The sequence below is a fragment of the Anomaloglossus baeobatrachus genome, chromosome 3 (genome assembly GCF_048569485.1).
Source record: "Anomaloglossus baeobatrachus isolate aAnoBae1 chromosome 3, aAnoBae1.hap1, whole genome shotgun sequence".
Lineage (NCBI taxonomy): Eukaryota > Metazoa > Chordata > Amphibia > Anura > Aromobatidae > Anomaloglossus > Anomaloglossus baeobatrachus.
In genome coordinates, this window is record NC_134355.1 from 223596328 (window position 1) to 223612219 (window position 15892).

Consider the following 15892-nt stretch of genomic DNA (forward strand, 5'->3'; position numbering starts at 1 on the left):
GCCATCTTTACCTTGCATTCACATGTTGTGGACCACATCAAGTGTGCACTGGGCAACGCCATCAGTGGAAAGGTTCACATTACTACCGATATGTGGACCAGTAAGCATGGGCACGGACATTACATCTCACTAACTGCCCACTGGGTAAATCTAGTGGCTGCTCGCCCACAGGCAGAATAGGTGTAGTTGGCTCCTCCTCTTACTCCGCTTCCTCATGCAGTCACAGTTACATTTGCACCAGCAACTTCAGTACAGCCAAGGGAAAACGACAGCAGGCTGTTCTTAAACTCGTCTGCCTGGGTGAAAAATCCCACACCCAAGAGCTGTGGAAGGGAATCAAACAGCAGACAGATGAGTGGTTGTTGCCAGTTAACCTGAAACCCGAACAGTTTGTGTGTGATAACTGGTGAAATCTAATAGCCGCTCTGGGTCTAGCCAGTTTGGCACTCATCACTTGCCTAGCACATGTCCTTAATTTGGTGGTGCAGACCTTCCTAAAAAAAATACCCAGGTATTTCCAACTTGCTAGTGAAAGTGCGGGCAGTGTGTGCTTCCTTTTGTCGTCCTCACAATGCAGCTGCCCACCTGTCTGCGCTGCAGCGTCACTTGGAACTTCCTGCTCATCGTCTGATATGTGACGTACCACCAAGGTGGAACTCCACCTTACATATGCTGGAGAGACTGTGTGAGCAGCAGCAACCAATATTTGACTTTCAAATGCAGCTTGCACGGCAGAATCGTTTTGTGGATCAATCCCATTTCACTACCAATGAGTGGGCCTCCATGTGGGACTTGTGTTATGTGTTTCGCTGCTTTAAAATTGCCACCAACATGGTCAGCGCAGATGGCGCCACAATCCGTGTCACTATACCAATTGTATGCCTGCTGAAAGCACTATTGAGTCCTTGATGCAGGAGAGGGAGGACCAGGAGAAATCTACAACATTAACACCAACATGAGGCCCGGAAGTTGGTACAGTTTTGGAGGATGAGGATGATTATGATGAGTACGAAGACGAACTGTGTTCCCAGTGGGGTGGTACTCTAAGCAGGTCACGGGCATCACTCGAGCGTGGCTGGGGAGATACAGAAGACATAAACATTACACCTCCCACCAAGGACAGCTTGTTGACTCTGGGCAGCCTGGCACACATGAGCCAATTCCTGCTTCTGTGACTGAAGAATGATCGCCGAGTTGCCAGGATTGTAAACAATGATGATTACTGGATGGCCACTTTGCTGGATCCCCTATACAAGAACAACATAGCATCACTACTTCCATTCGTGGAACGGGACAGCAAGATGCAGGAATACAAGGTTGCAATGGTGCAGGCACTAAGTACAGCATTTCCACCTGACACTGAGGAGTCATCAGAAGAACGAGGAAAACAAGCAAGGCACCAAAGCAGCTTGGGAACCCGCACCATGTCTCCAGGCAGGGCTGGCCTGACTGAATTTTGGAAAACGATCATGTACAAACCAAAATATCAGCCACTAACATGTAGTACATCGTCAATGAGCAGGTAACGTTTTCAGAACATGGTGCAAGAATACGTGTCCATGCATCTTGAGGTGCAATCTAATGGGTCTGCCCCTTTTAACTTTTGGGTCTCGAAATTGGACACCTGGTCCGAGCTTGCCCTTTTTGCCTTGGAGATGCTGGCTCGCCCTCCGGCGAGTGTTATATCCAAATGTGTGTTAAGCATGGCGGGGGGGGGAAGGGGTGGTCATGATCATAACAGACAAGCATACACGTCTGTCCACAGCTAACGTGGGAACACTGACTTTCCTTTGGCTGACTAGAGAACTATAACAGCCGCACACAGCATTGGTTAGACTTTAGTTCATATTACTGCTACTTTGTTGTGTCCCTAAATTTGAACCAGCCCTCCCCCCAAAAAAAACAGTTCTGTATCTCCACCTACAATATCTATATAAATATATATAGTATACAGCTCTGGCAAAAATTAAGAGACCACTTCCAAATTTTCAGTTTTTCAGTTTTTCTGATTTTTATGCATTAATTTATTTCAGTAATTCAATACAAAACAGGAAATGAATATAATATAGTCATTACAAACAAAGTGATCTATTTCAAGGGTTTATTTCTGTGTCATGTTGATGATTATGGCTTACAGCCAATGAAAACCCAAAAGTCATTATCTCAGAAAATTATATTTCTATATAAAACCAACTGAGAAAATTATTTTAAACTCAGAAATGTTGGCCAACTGAAAAGTCTGTAAAGTAAATGCACTTAATAATTGGTCGGGGCTCCTTTTGGACTAAATACTGCATCAATGGAGGCGATCAGCCTGTGGCATTGCTGAGGTGTTATGGAAACCCAGGTTTTTTTATAGCAGCCTTCAGCTTATCTGCATTGTTGGGTCAGTTTCAATCCAAGGCTAAATCGCCATTACCCAGGTGGGGTGAAATAGGTCAGGTGCGGTCAGGCTCCAGCCTCTACGACCGTTTCACAGACAGAGGTCCGCTTCTTCAGGAGGCTATTTAGCCTTGCATTTTGCAATTTAGCTTGTTATTGCTCTTTACAGTTAGGTCCAGAAATATTTGGACAGTGACACAATTTTCGCGAGTTGGGCTCTGCATGCCACCACATTGGATTTGAAATGAAACCTCTACAACAGAATTCAAGTGCAGATTGTAACGTTTAATTTGAAGGTTTGAACAAAAATATCTGATAGAAATTGTAGGAATTGTACACATTTCTTTACAAACACTCCACATTTTAGGAGGTCAAAAGTAATTGGACAAATAAACCAAACCCAAACAAAATATTTTTATTTTCAATATTTTGTTGCAAATCCTTTGGAGGCAATCACTGCCTTAAGTCTGGAACCCATGGACATCACCAAACGCTGGGTTTCCTCCTTCTTAATGCTTTGCCAGGCTTTTACAGCCGCAGCTTTCAGGTCTTGCTTGTTTGTGGGTCTTTCCGTCTTAAGTCTGGATTTGAGCAAGTGAAATGCATGCTCAATTGGGTTAAGATCTGGTGATTGACTTGGCCATTGCAGAATGTTCCACTTTTTTGCACTCATGAACTCCTGGGTAGCTTTGGCTGTATGCTTGGGGTCATTGTCCATCTGTACTATGAAGCGCCGTCAGATCAACTTTGCGGCATTTGGCTGAATCTGGGCTGAAAGTATATCCCTGTACACTTCAGAATTCATCTGGCTACTCTTGTATGCTGTTATGTCATCAATAAACACAAGTCACCCAGTGCCATTGAAAGCCATGCATGCCCATGCCATCACGTTGCCTCCACCATGTTTTACAGAGGATGTGGTGTGCCTTGGATCATGTGCCGTTCCCTTTCTTCTCCAAACTTTTTTCTTCCCATCATTCTGGTACAGGTTGATCTTTGTCTCATCTGTCCATAGAATACTTTTCCAGAAATGAGCTGGCTTCATGAGGTGTTTTTCAGCAAATTTAACTCTGGCCTGTCTATTTTTGGAATTGATGAATGGTTTGCATCTAGATGTGAACCCTTTGTATTTACTTTCATGGAGTCTTCTCTTTACTGTTGACTTAGAGACAGATACACCTACTTCACTGAGAGTGTTCTGGACTTCAGTTGATGTTGTGAATGGGTTCTTCTTCACCAAAGAAAGTATGCGGCGATCATCCACCACTGTTGTCATCCGTGGACGCCCAGGCCTTTTTGAGTTCCCAAGCTCACCAGTCAATTCCTTTTTTCTCAGAATGTACCCGACTGTTGATTTTGCTACTCCAAGCATGTCTGCTATCTCTCTGATGGATTTTTTCTTTTTTTTCAGCCTCAGGATGTTCTGCTTCACCTCAATTGAGAATTCCTTAGACCGCATGTTGTCTAGTCACAGCAACAGCTTCCAAATGCAAAACCACACACCTGTAATCAACCCCAGACCTTTTAACTACTTCATTGATTACAGGTTAACGAGGGAGACGCCTTCAGAGTAGATTGTGAGCCCCAAGGGGGACAGTGTTGCCAATGTATGTAAAGTGCTATGGAATTAATAGCGCTATATAAATGAATAAATTATTATTATTATTATTATTATTAATTGCAGCCCTTAGAGTCCCTTGTCCAATTACTTTTGGTCCCTTGAAAAAGAGGAGGCTATGCATTACAGAGCTATGATTCCTAAACCCTTTCTCTGATTTGGATGTGAAAACTCTCATATTGCAGCTGGGAGTGTGCACTTTCAGCCCATATTATATATATAATTGTATTTCTGAACATGTTTTTGTAAACAGCTAAAATAACAAAACTTGTGTCCCTGTCCAAATATTTCTGGACCTAACTGTATATGTATAGGCGACTCTGGAATGTGAGAGCATTTGGCATGTATTATTATTTGTAACTATTGGTAATTTATGGAGTGACACATGACAATGCTATTCACTTTCCGTTGGATATATGTATACTCCATGTTGGAATATCTATAGTAAAATTCGGTAACCAGTGTTTGATTCAGCCATTCTTTCCTATTCATGAATTTAACATTGTGGCCAGTAATTTGCCTGGAAAAATCTCTATACTTTGTACCAATATAGTCGGTGATGAAAAGTGTATCTACATGTGCGGTGTATAATCGACTGCTTACTGATGTTTTGCACTGATTTATGAATGGAATATTGACATTTGTGGTATTGAATTTTGGTTGGACATGATAACTATACGGAGTGATACAGCATTATACGTAGATTGTATCATTGGAGCAAACTATTTGGCTTAATGTACCGCCTTATGGGTCACTTGCTTAAAAGGACCCATTTTTCCTGTATTCGTGTATTTTACCACTGAATGAATAATTGTAAAAAATCCTTCTGTTTTTAATGCACTTGACACTTTCATAAAGTTTTTTGTATGCACTTTGCTTAAAAAACATTTGGTGAAATGACTCATATTTTTTTCTGAACAAAAATGCCTTTGGTCGAGTCTAGCCGGTTTTGTAAAACATTAGTCTGGACTTCTTTAATAATAATTGTTTGGTCTGTTGTCTCTCATCTTCCTTTTGACATCACCTCATAGATTCTTTATGGGATTTAGGTCAGGTGAGTTTGCTGGCCAATCAGGCACAATGATACTGTGGTTATTAAACCAGGTATTGGTACTTTTGGCGGTGTGGATAGGTGCTAAGTCCTGCTGGGAAATTAAATTTCCATCTCCAAAAAGCTCTTGTCGACAGAAGGAAGCATGAAGTGCTCTGGAGTTTCCTGGTAGACGGCTGTGCTGACATTGTTCTTGATAAAACACAGTGGACCTACACCAGCAGATGACATGGCTCCCCAAACCATCACTGATTGTGGAAACTTCACACTACACCTCAAGTAGCTTGGATTGTGTGCCTCTCCACTCTTCCTCCAGACTCTGGGACCTTGCTTTCCAAATGGAATACAAAATTTAATTTCATCTGAAAACATCATCTTGGATCACTGAGCAATGATCCAGTTCTTTTTCTCCTTGGCTCAGGTAAGACGCTTCTGGTATTTTCTATTGGTCATGAGTGGCTTGACACAGGAATGTGACAGTTGTAGCCCATGTTCTGGATACGTATGTGTGTGGTGGCTTTGAAGCACTGACTCCAGCAGCAGTCCACTCCTTGTGAACCTCCCCCAAATTTTTGAATGGCATTTTCTTAGAATTAGAAATCCTGTCAAGGCTGTGATTATCCCAGCTGCTTGTGTGCTTTTTCTGCCACACTTTTTCCTTCTACTCAACTTTCCATTAATATGCTTGGATACAGCACTCTCAACAGCCAGCTTCTTTATCAATGACCTTTAGAGGCTTACTCTCCTTGTGGAGTATGTCAGTGACTGCCTCCTGGACATCGGTCAAGTCAGCAGTCTTCCCCATGATTGTGTAGCTTACTAAACCAGACTAAAGGCCCCGTCACACTAAGCAACATCGCTAGCAACATCACTGCTAACGAACAACTTTTGTGACGTTGCTAGCGATGTTGCTGTGTGTGACATCCAGCAACAACCTGGCCCCTGCTGTGAGGTCGTTGGTTGTTGCTGAATGTCCTGGGCCATTTTTTAGTTGTTGCTGTCCTGCTGTGAAGCACAGATCGCTGTGTGTGACAGCGAGAGAGCAACAACTAAATGTGCAGGCAGCAGGAGCCGGCTTCTGCGGAGGCTGGTAACCAATGTAAACATCGGGTAACCAAGAAGCCCTGTCCTTGGTTACCCGATATTTACCTTTGTTACCAGCCTCCGCCGCTCTCATTGTCAGTGCCGGCTCCTGCTCTGTGCACATGTAGCTGCAGGACACATCGGGTTAATTAACCCGATGTGTGCTGTAGCTAGGAGAGCAGGGAGCCAGCGCTAAGCATTGTGCGCTGCTCCCTGCTCTGTGCACATTTAGCTGCAGCACACATCAGGTAATTAACCCGATGTGTGCTGTAACTAGGAGAACAAGGAGCCAGCGCTAAGCGGTGTGCGCTGCTCCCTGCTCTGTGCACATGTAGCTGCAGCACACATCTGGTAATTAACCCGATGTGTGCTGTAACTAGGAGAGCAGGGAGCCAGCGCTCAGTGTGCGCTGCTCCCTGCTCTCTGCACGTGTAGCTGCGTGCGCTGGTAACCAAGGTAAATATTAGGTTGGTTACCCGATATTTACCTTAGTTACCAAGCGCAGCATCTTCCACGCGGCGCTGGGGGCTGGTCACTGGTTGCTGGTGAGCTCACCAGCAACTCGTGTAGCGACGCTCCAGCGATCCCTGCCAGGTCAGGTTGCTGGTGGGATCGCTGGAGCGTCGCAGTGTGACATCTCACCAGCAACCTCCTAGCAACTTACCAGCGATCCCTATCGTTGTTGGGATCGCTGGTAAGTTGCTTAGTGTGACTGGACCTTAAGTGACCATTTTGCTTAGGAAACCTTTGAAGCTTTTTTGTGGTAATTATTCTAATTCTCTGAGATAATGACTTTTGGGTTTTCATTGGCTGTAAGCCATAGTCATCAGCGTTGACAGAAATAAACACTTGAAATAGATCACTTTGTTTGTACTGACTCAATATAATATATGCGTTTCCCTTTTTGTATTGAATTACTGAAATAAATTAATTTTTTGATGATATTCTAATTTATTGAGGCGAACCTGTATATGTTCAATTGGAGTGATCGGTAAAACGTCACTGCGATATCGGTACCGATATCGCTAGCATGCGTACCCGCCCCCATCGTTTGTGCGACACGGGTATATCGCTGCCCATGGCGCACAAAATCACGCGGACCCGTCACACTACTTACTTGCCTAGCGACGTCGCTGTGACCGGCGTACCACCTCCTTTCTAAGGGGGCGGTGCGTACGGCGTCATAGCGACGTCACTAAGCGTCCGCCCAATCAAAGCGGAGGGGCGGAAATAAGCGGGACGAACATCACACCCATCTCCTTCCTTCCTCATTGCTGGCGGGACACAGGTAGGGTGAAGGTTCCTCGTTCCTGCGGTGTCACACATAGCGATGTGTGCTGCCGCAGGAACGACGAACTACATCGCTGTTGCAGCAGCAACGATAATCGAGATCAGGGGGCATGTAAACGATTAGCGATTTTGAACGTTTTTGCAACGATTCAAAATCGCTAATAGCTGTCACACGCAACAACATCGCTAATGCGACCGGATGTGCGTCACAAAATTCGTGACCCCAACGACATCGCATTAGCGATGTTGTAGCGTGTAAAGTGGCCTATAGTCTCTATTGTGGACGAATGTGCAATGACGTGAAAAGTTATGCTGTAAAAAAAAAAACAACTTTTTTAATATTTGATCTGTGTGTTGTTTTTTATGTAATATTTGTATTGTTCTACCCACATATTGCTATTTGCAGGGACATTGCATGAAATAACATAACTGGTTTCATACGTGAAAAAACCTTTAAAGGAAAGGATTAATTTGTGCTACTGGATAAAAATTCCATTCTGTGATGTATTAGCTTTACAGCAGGGACACTTTAATATTACATTTATATACTCCATGTTTAGTTCCCTAGATAAAGAGGTATTTTTTGAATTTCCTCTTTGTGCTTGTAACCGACTGCTTGCTATTGTATTTCTTATTGTAGGGGTTCTACGGAAGGTCAGCCCTGGGTTTCTGGGGAGATGTATCTCTACAATTAGATCACTTTGCAAAACATGCCAGTTCTTGTCACAAATTTTTTTGTTTGCTGCTTTGAAAGGCGTGATAAACTTAAACTCAAACTTATTTACATCTGGGCATTTGCTTTTGGGATTAAAGCATTTCTTGAGTAGTGTTTCTCGTGTCATTAAAGGTTTTTCTTATAAATTTGTCTAGGTAATTCTGTTCCTGAAATCTGTTGCCCAGATTTCAGACTGCGCCAACAAATACGAATCTAGGGTGCAATTTCTTTGAATTCTCTCGGATTGATTCACTGGAATATTATTTAACCATTTGTGATGATGACCACTCTTATAGTGTATATAACTGTTCTCATCTACTGCTTTAAAAAGGATTTTGTTTGTATTCATTGATTCTAATGAAATATTGTAATATGAAGAAAATCTATGTAATGTGTATCATAATGTGAAGAAAAGGAAAAGCCTTAGGGCGGCTTTGCACGTTGCAACATCGCACGTGCGATGTCGGTGGGGTCAAATCGAAAGTGACGCACATCCGGCGTCACTTTCGACATCGTTGTGTGTAAATCCTAGATGATACGATTAACGAGCCAAAAAGCGTCGTTATCGTATCATCGGTGCAGGCTCCGAGTTTTTCATAATTACGCTGCCGCGACAGGTACGATGCTGTTCCTCAATTCCTGTGGCAGCACACATCGCTGTGTATGAAGCCGCAGGAGCGAGGAACATCTCCTTACCTGCCGCCGGCGGCTATACGGAAGGAAGGAGGTGGGCGGGATGTTTACATCCTGCTCATCTCCGCCCCTCCACCGCTATTGGCCGCCTACCGTGTGACGTTGCTATGACACCGCACGACCCGCCGACTTAGTAAGAAGGAGGCGGGTCGCTGGCCAGAGCGACGGTCGCAGGGCAGGTGAGTGCATGTGAAGCTGGCATAGCGATAATTTTCGCTACGCCAGCTATCACAAGATATCGCAGCTGTGACGGGGGTGGGGACTATCGCGTGCGACATCGCAGCATCGGCTTGCGATGTCGCAACGTGCAAAGCCTGCCTTAGTGTTTTCTATAGATTTCATTAATAAAATTTGATATCTTGGAAGTTATTCCAGGTAAGAAACAGGTTATCAATAAAGGGTTTATACCTATATGAACCTACATAATATATATATCTATATATACTACTATATATACCTGTATATCTATATATCTATATATCTATATATATATATATATATATATATATATATATATATATATATATATATATATAGATAGATATATACCATAATATAATACTTATATAAAAATAATCAGCAAAATAAGAATATAATCCTAATTATAGTCTTATTTTGCTGATTATTATAAATGAAACCTTCCTCAAACAGTCCATAAAGAGATTATAATAGGTTGGCTGCTGGTTGCTGTTTCACGTGTTTGATTATACATTTTTTTAGGAAACCTAATCCCAGTAGTGATAATGAACTGGTGATAAAACTTTCATTGTAAATAAACAGCACACAGCCTCATAAGTGACACATCACTGAATTTAGAGTTTTAACCTCTACATAGTGCTATCCTCATATTACGTAGCAAAATCCTTCTGACATTCCATTTAAAATGATGTTTGACTCTGAGTATCCTAATATGGGCACTGTAAGCATGACATTGGCTCACTTATCACAGCTATAAACAGTTGTTTTTAAAAAAAATTCTAATAACAGTTAAAGGGAATTTGTCAGCAAGTTTTTGCTATTTATTCTGAGATCAGCAAAATATAGGGCACACGAGTCTGTTTCCAGGTATGTGTCACTTATTAGGCTGTGTGTTGTAGTTTCACTACAATTAGTTTATCAGCAGGAGATTATCACTGTCTGACTAGGTTCTAAATGCAGAGCAGTCATGCTAATCTGTGTAACCCTGCCCCCAGCACTGATTAGCAGCTTCCGCACAATTCATAGTGTACACAGGAAGTTGCCTGTCAGAGGTGTGGACGGGGTAATACACAGATCAGCTCTTAGCTCTGCTACATCTACATCAGACAAAACAAGGATTCTATCAGAACTACACAAAGCAGTACAGTAAGTGATACATCACTGGAATTTGACTTTCTTGACCTATGTTATACTGCTCTTAGAGTATATATATCAAAAGCCTGTTCACAGATTCACTTTAAGTAAAATACATCAAGTACCATTTTTTTTATTTTAATTTTGTTTAAAGCTTTATTATAGTTTCCTTGAAAATGTGCTAATTTGGAAACAGAAAGTACACATGACTTCTTGTTAATTCCTGTAAATCAAATTTCTTGTAATATAATACATACCATTTTATCTGCTTTGTTTTTAGCCTTACTTTTTCCTGTGATGGCCATCATCTTTACACTGCAAACAGTGAAGGTACAGTGATTGGCTGGTGTCGCAAGGACCAACAACGTCTGAAGAAATTACCCATGTTTTATGCATTCCTAAGCAACTATGCCGCCTGTTAAAATGTTATTACTTTTGCTGTATTTGGAAAAGTATACAATTATTTTTGCTTGGTATTATTTATAAATATAGATTTGATCATGAAAATATTGATAACTGTCTAATGCATTTTGTTGTTGGCATAACCTTTCATCACATAATAAGGGATCATTGATCAATGCAATGAAGAACAGTTTTTAAATAATTAAAGAGGACCTGGCTGTCCCTTGACATAAATGTGTAATAACTTAGTGTATATATCACTGGATCTCCTGTATCTGGCGTTATTTTATTGATATATGTTTTTGCTCCTACTCCTCTCCATTCCTGAGATATTCCCCCTTCTTTCTTGTATGTAATACTAGTTTTGTTAGCCAACTGGGCATGGTCCTCAGCTCTTTTGTAGATGTCTTCTTGAGGATCACACCCACTTGGCTAACAGGGAAGAGGGAGCCATACCTCAGTAACAATTAAGGAGAAGAGTGACATTTGCATCAGACAAAAAAAAATTACATATTTATAACCAATGATGGATTTTCTATGTGCTCTGTCAGTAAAACATATTTGTGTTCATGTCTTTTGCTTTATTACTTTTAAATACATTTCTATGTATAAGGGTTGATTTAGGAATGTAAATGGTTTGCAGTCGTTTCCCTTTCTTTGTCTAAGAATCTATTCAGATTTTGATCAGATGAGACATACAATATGGAACAGAAAATCTGACTGCACCTTAGTGCTGTTGAAAATACTTTTCTGAATACTTTACAGGAGTCTGATCTATTTATTTGCTTCTGGTGACATGCAGTTTAAATTGTTACACATATATAATCTTTTTTTATTTTTCTAGCACACATCCAATCGTTTTATTCTACTTGTTACTTGCTTATATGTTTTGATTCCAACTCCATTGTCAGGAGACCTATTCCAGTAATGACTGAAGTTGTCGAAGAAAGAAGTGTACTGTCACTTTATAGGTTAAACTGAAAGTTGTGGTTTTTATGTTTACTTTGCTGTTGTGTCACAATTTGGGATGTGTTATTTGTCTCTTTTTTACCTTCTCCTTTCTATTTGTATATGCCACCCTAGCACTTTGTGAATACACTGGTGCATACCATTTAGAGCTTTGTAAGGCGTCCATCTTTAAATTGGTCCAAAAGATTAACTTTCATGCATTTTCTTTCTAAATCATCTGCTTAAGTTATTTTCAGTTGTGGCATTTTTGTTTTAAAGCAGTAAAGTTGTCCTGAAGCCATAGGGGATTTTAATGAGGTGCTGCTTCCAGAAACACAGTCAAGAGAATGTGGTTGTATTGACACAATGGTGTGGGATCTTCAAATGGATTTGGTGTATGTAAAACTTTGTTCACATATACCTTAGGGATACTTCTCACATAGCGAGATCCCTAGTGAGATCGCTGCTGAGATCGCTGCTGAGTCATAGGTTTTGTGATGTACCAGTGACCTCATCAGCGATCTCGCTGTGTGTGTCACTAAGCAGCGACCTGGCCCCTGCTGTGAAATCGCTGATCGTTGCACACTGTTCTGGCTCATTTTTTGCTCGTTGGTCTCCCGCTATGCAACACACATCGGCGTGTTTGACTGCGGGAGACCAACGAGCACCGACTTTGTGTAAGCAGCGTACCCTAGTAACCAGAGTAAATATCGGGTAACTAAGCAAAGCGCTTTGCTTGGTTCCCCGATATTTACCCTGGTTACCAGCGTACACCGCTTAGCGCTGGCTCCCTGCAAACGTAGCCAGGGTAAATATCGGCTAACTAAGCAAAGCGCTTTGCTTAGTACCCTAAGACTGTACCCTCTCAGGGGCCAGGTCGCTGCTTAGTGTCACACACATTGAGATCGCTGATGAGGTCACTGGTACGTCACAAAACCTGTGACTCAGCAGCGAGGCTTGTATTTTATTGCAATTGCTATAATTCACAGGCAAAGTAGCACTGCACACAGCTCTATTTTCCATGTCAAAATCTATGATACATCTGGCAAAGAGAGTGCAATTGCAGCTTCCATTTAAAGATTTTCAGGAAAGTGTGGAGATTTATTTGAATGCATGAATTGTTTTTCAGATGTCACATTTTTGCTTTTGAGTAAAACAATAAAAGAAGGCACGATGACAAGTTCTATATGATTTTTTTATGTACATATACTGTTTTTTTTGCACAATAAGCAAATAAAGCTACCAATTTTCCTGCAATTTAGAGTTTGCATTGTAATGTTTATTGCTGATCCTTGATCTACAAATACAAAATGTATTTTTAATACTTATAATACTAGTAATACTTTTGATGATTATTCTTGTTTCATGTGTTAAAACACTTCTCTTTAGCAGCTTCTTCAATGTCTCTCTTTATTTTAGAAAAAAAAGTGCCCTTACATACCTTTAGTTTAGCTCTTAATATTTGTGACTTGATGATATTATTCTATGTGACATTATATGTGAATACTAGACTACTTAACCTCTTCGCAACATTGGACACACTGGTACTTTCTATTTTGCTGTGTGTTCTAACAATGAATGTACCAGACGTCTTGAAGATTCGATTATGCGAGTATATGAGCTGTGAAGTTCCGCTTAACTGCTGTGCCTTAACTCCTTTATGCTGGAAACTCGGTTTAAAGGAGTACTCCCATCTCCAAGATCCTTTTTCAATATGTAGTAGGTGTAATAATAATAATATTATATGTAGTAGGTGTAATAATATGTAGTAGGTGTAATAATAATATGTAGTAGGTGTAATAATAATATTAGCAAATACCTCCAATTAAAAATGTATGTAGTATGGTTCCCTCTGTATTATTACACCTACTACATATTGAAAAAGGATCTTGTAGATGGGAATAACCTTTTAACTGATAGGCAAACTTGTGCTGTAACAGCCAATGCCAGTGCCTTTACTGCCCTTGGATTTTTTACCCTCCAATTGCTGCAAACAATTGTGATTGCAACATTTAGGAGGTTGAGAGAGGGAGGGGGCGTGGTCTCTCACCTCATTAGCACCCCCATGACGCTATTGCAGGGAGCTGATAGTAATTGGAGCCAGACATCAAATAATTATCTCCAGGTCTGCCATGTGGCTTGTTAGACCACGCCATTATCAGGGTCTAACAGACATACAGTTAGGGGTACTTTGCACACTACGACATCGCAAGCCGATGCTCCGATGCCGAGTGCGATAGTCCCCGCCCCTGTCGCAGCAGCGATATGTGGTGATAGCTGGCGTAGCGAAAATTATCGCTACGCCAGCTTCACATGCACTCACCTTGCCCTGCGACGTTGCACTGGCCGTCGACCCGCCTCCTTATTAAGGGGGCGGGTCGTGCGGCGTCATAGCGATGTCACACGGCAGGCGGCCAATAGGAGCGGAGGGGCGGAGATGAGCGGGATGTAAACATCCCACCCACCTCCTTCCTTCCGCATATCCAACAGGAGCCGCGGTGACGCCGGTAGGAGATGTTCCTCGCTCCTGCGACTTCACACACAGCGATGTGTGCTGCCGCAGGAGCGAGGAACAACATCGGACCGTCGCGTCGGCGTAATTATGGTTTTCGCCGACGCTGCACCGATGATACGATTACGACGCTTTTGCGCTCGTTAATCGTATCATCTAGGCTTTACACACTACGATGTCGAGAGCGACGCAGGAAGTGCGTCACTTTCGATATGACCCCACCGACATTGCACCTGCGATGTCGTAGTGTGCAAAGTACCCCTAAGTGTGAAACTGACATGTCTAATGCATTATAATAATGTATGTGTATTGCAGTGCATTAGAACAGTGATCAAGTAAATAAAAGTTAAAATCCTATAGAGAAACTGAGTAAAAAAAAGATAAAAACTCAGAAAATAAAGAATGAAAAAATAATAAATATTAAGACAATAAATACGAATATTTTATGTAGAAACAAAAAAGTACACATTTGATACTGCTGCACTAGGAACGAACTGATCTATAAAACTGTCACACATTTTAATAACATCGTTAAAAAACAAATGGCAAAATCTTTTTCATCAGGCCTCCAATGAAAAACTAAAATAAAACACAATTAAATAGTTTTATGTAAATAGAATGGTATTCCTAAAACAGCACCATCAAAGGAAAAATATAAAAACTGAAATTGTTCTTATTGTGCAAATGGAGCAAAACACATAGCAGATTTTTTTTCTGTGCAAAAAGGCTGCTGAACAAAAGCGTGTTTTTATGCTTCTTTTCGTGCTTTTTTCATGATTTTTTTCATGCTTCTTTTTCATGCTTCTTATCTATTGAGATAGGGAAAACAGGAAAAAGCAGATACAATGGACATGCTGCTTCTTTTTTCAGTAACAAAAACTGCAAAGAAAAAAGAAGCAACGTGCGCACAGCAAGTCAGGATTCTCCTAGACTTTGCTGGGATGCTTTTTCCATGCTTTTATTTATTAAAAGAAGCAAGGTAAAAAGCTTGAAAAAAGCAACATGGGCATGTAGTATCAGTATAAACACACTGACCTGAAGAATAAAATTGTCTTATCATTTCTACAACATGGTTAACGGCATAAAAACGCATGGAATTGCTTTTTATTTTGTTCATCCTGCCTCAATAAAATTGGACTAGAAAGCGACTAAAAAATGTTATGCCACCCTCAAATTGTTCTAATAAAACCTTCAACTCATCCTGGAAAAATCAAGCCCTCATATAACTGTCTGAAGAAAAGCTGAAAATGTATAACTCAGAAAATACACCGTGTGCAGAATTGTATTTTAGAGGATTTTTTTTATTATTGATCAACAACTATGTTCTAAATCAAGCCAAAAGACTCATAATAAAACCAAATATATTCCGATCTTACTTGTTTATTTTCAACATATTTATATTATTTTCAACAGGTAAACCAATATAACTGCACAAAATTTAGAAATAAACATTTCTGACATGCAAAAACAAAACCCCAAAAAAACGTGAACAATATAGCCACCTTTCTTTATGATGACACTTAAGAGCCTACTATCCATAGATTCTGTCAGTTGCTTGATCTGTTTACGATCAACATTGGGTGCAGCAGCCACCACAGCCTTCCAGACACTGTTTTCCCTCCCTGTAGATCTCACATTTTATGAGGGACCACAGGTTCTTTATGGGTTTCAGAACAGGTGAACAAGGGAGCCATGTCATTATTTTTTTCACCTTTTAGACCTTTACTGGCCAGCCACGCTGTGGAGTAGTTGGATGCATGTGATAGAGCATTGACCTGCATGAAAATCATGTTTTTCTTGAATGATACCGACTTCTTCCTGTTTCACTGCTTGAAGAAGTTGTCTTCCAGAAACAGCTGTATCCTG

General features: G+C 41.0%; 1 protein-coding gene across 3 annotated transcripts in view; it reads left to right on the forward strand.

The window, feature by feature from the left end:
* The window catches only part of LYST (lysosomal trafficking regulator), a 1763279-nt gene extending 1752143 nt beyond the window's left edge, over positions 1–11136 (forward strand). For all 3 annotated transcript variants that reach the window (XM_075339737.1, XM_075339736.1, XM_075339738.1), the window contains exon 52: positions 10445–11136. In XM_075339737.1, coding sequence (XP_075195852.1) covers positions 10445–10586 — 142 coding nt within the window. In that variant the 3' untranslated portion in view covers positions 10587–11136. The remainder of the gene's footprint in view (positions 1–10444) is intronic.
* Positions 11137–15892: the final 4756 nt, after the last annotated feature.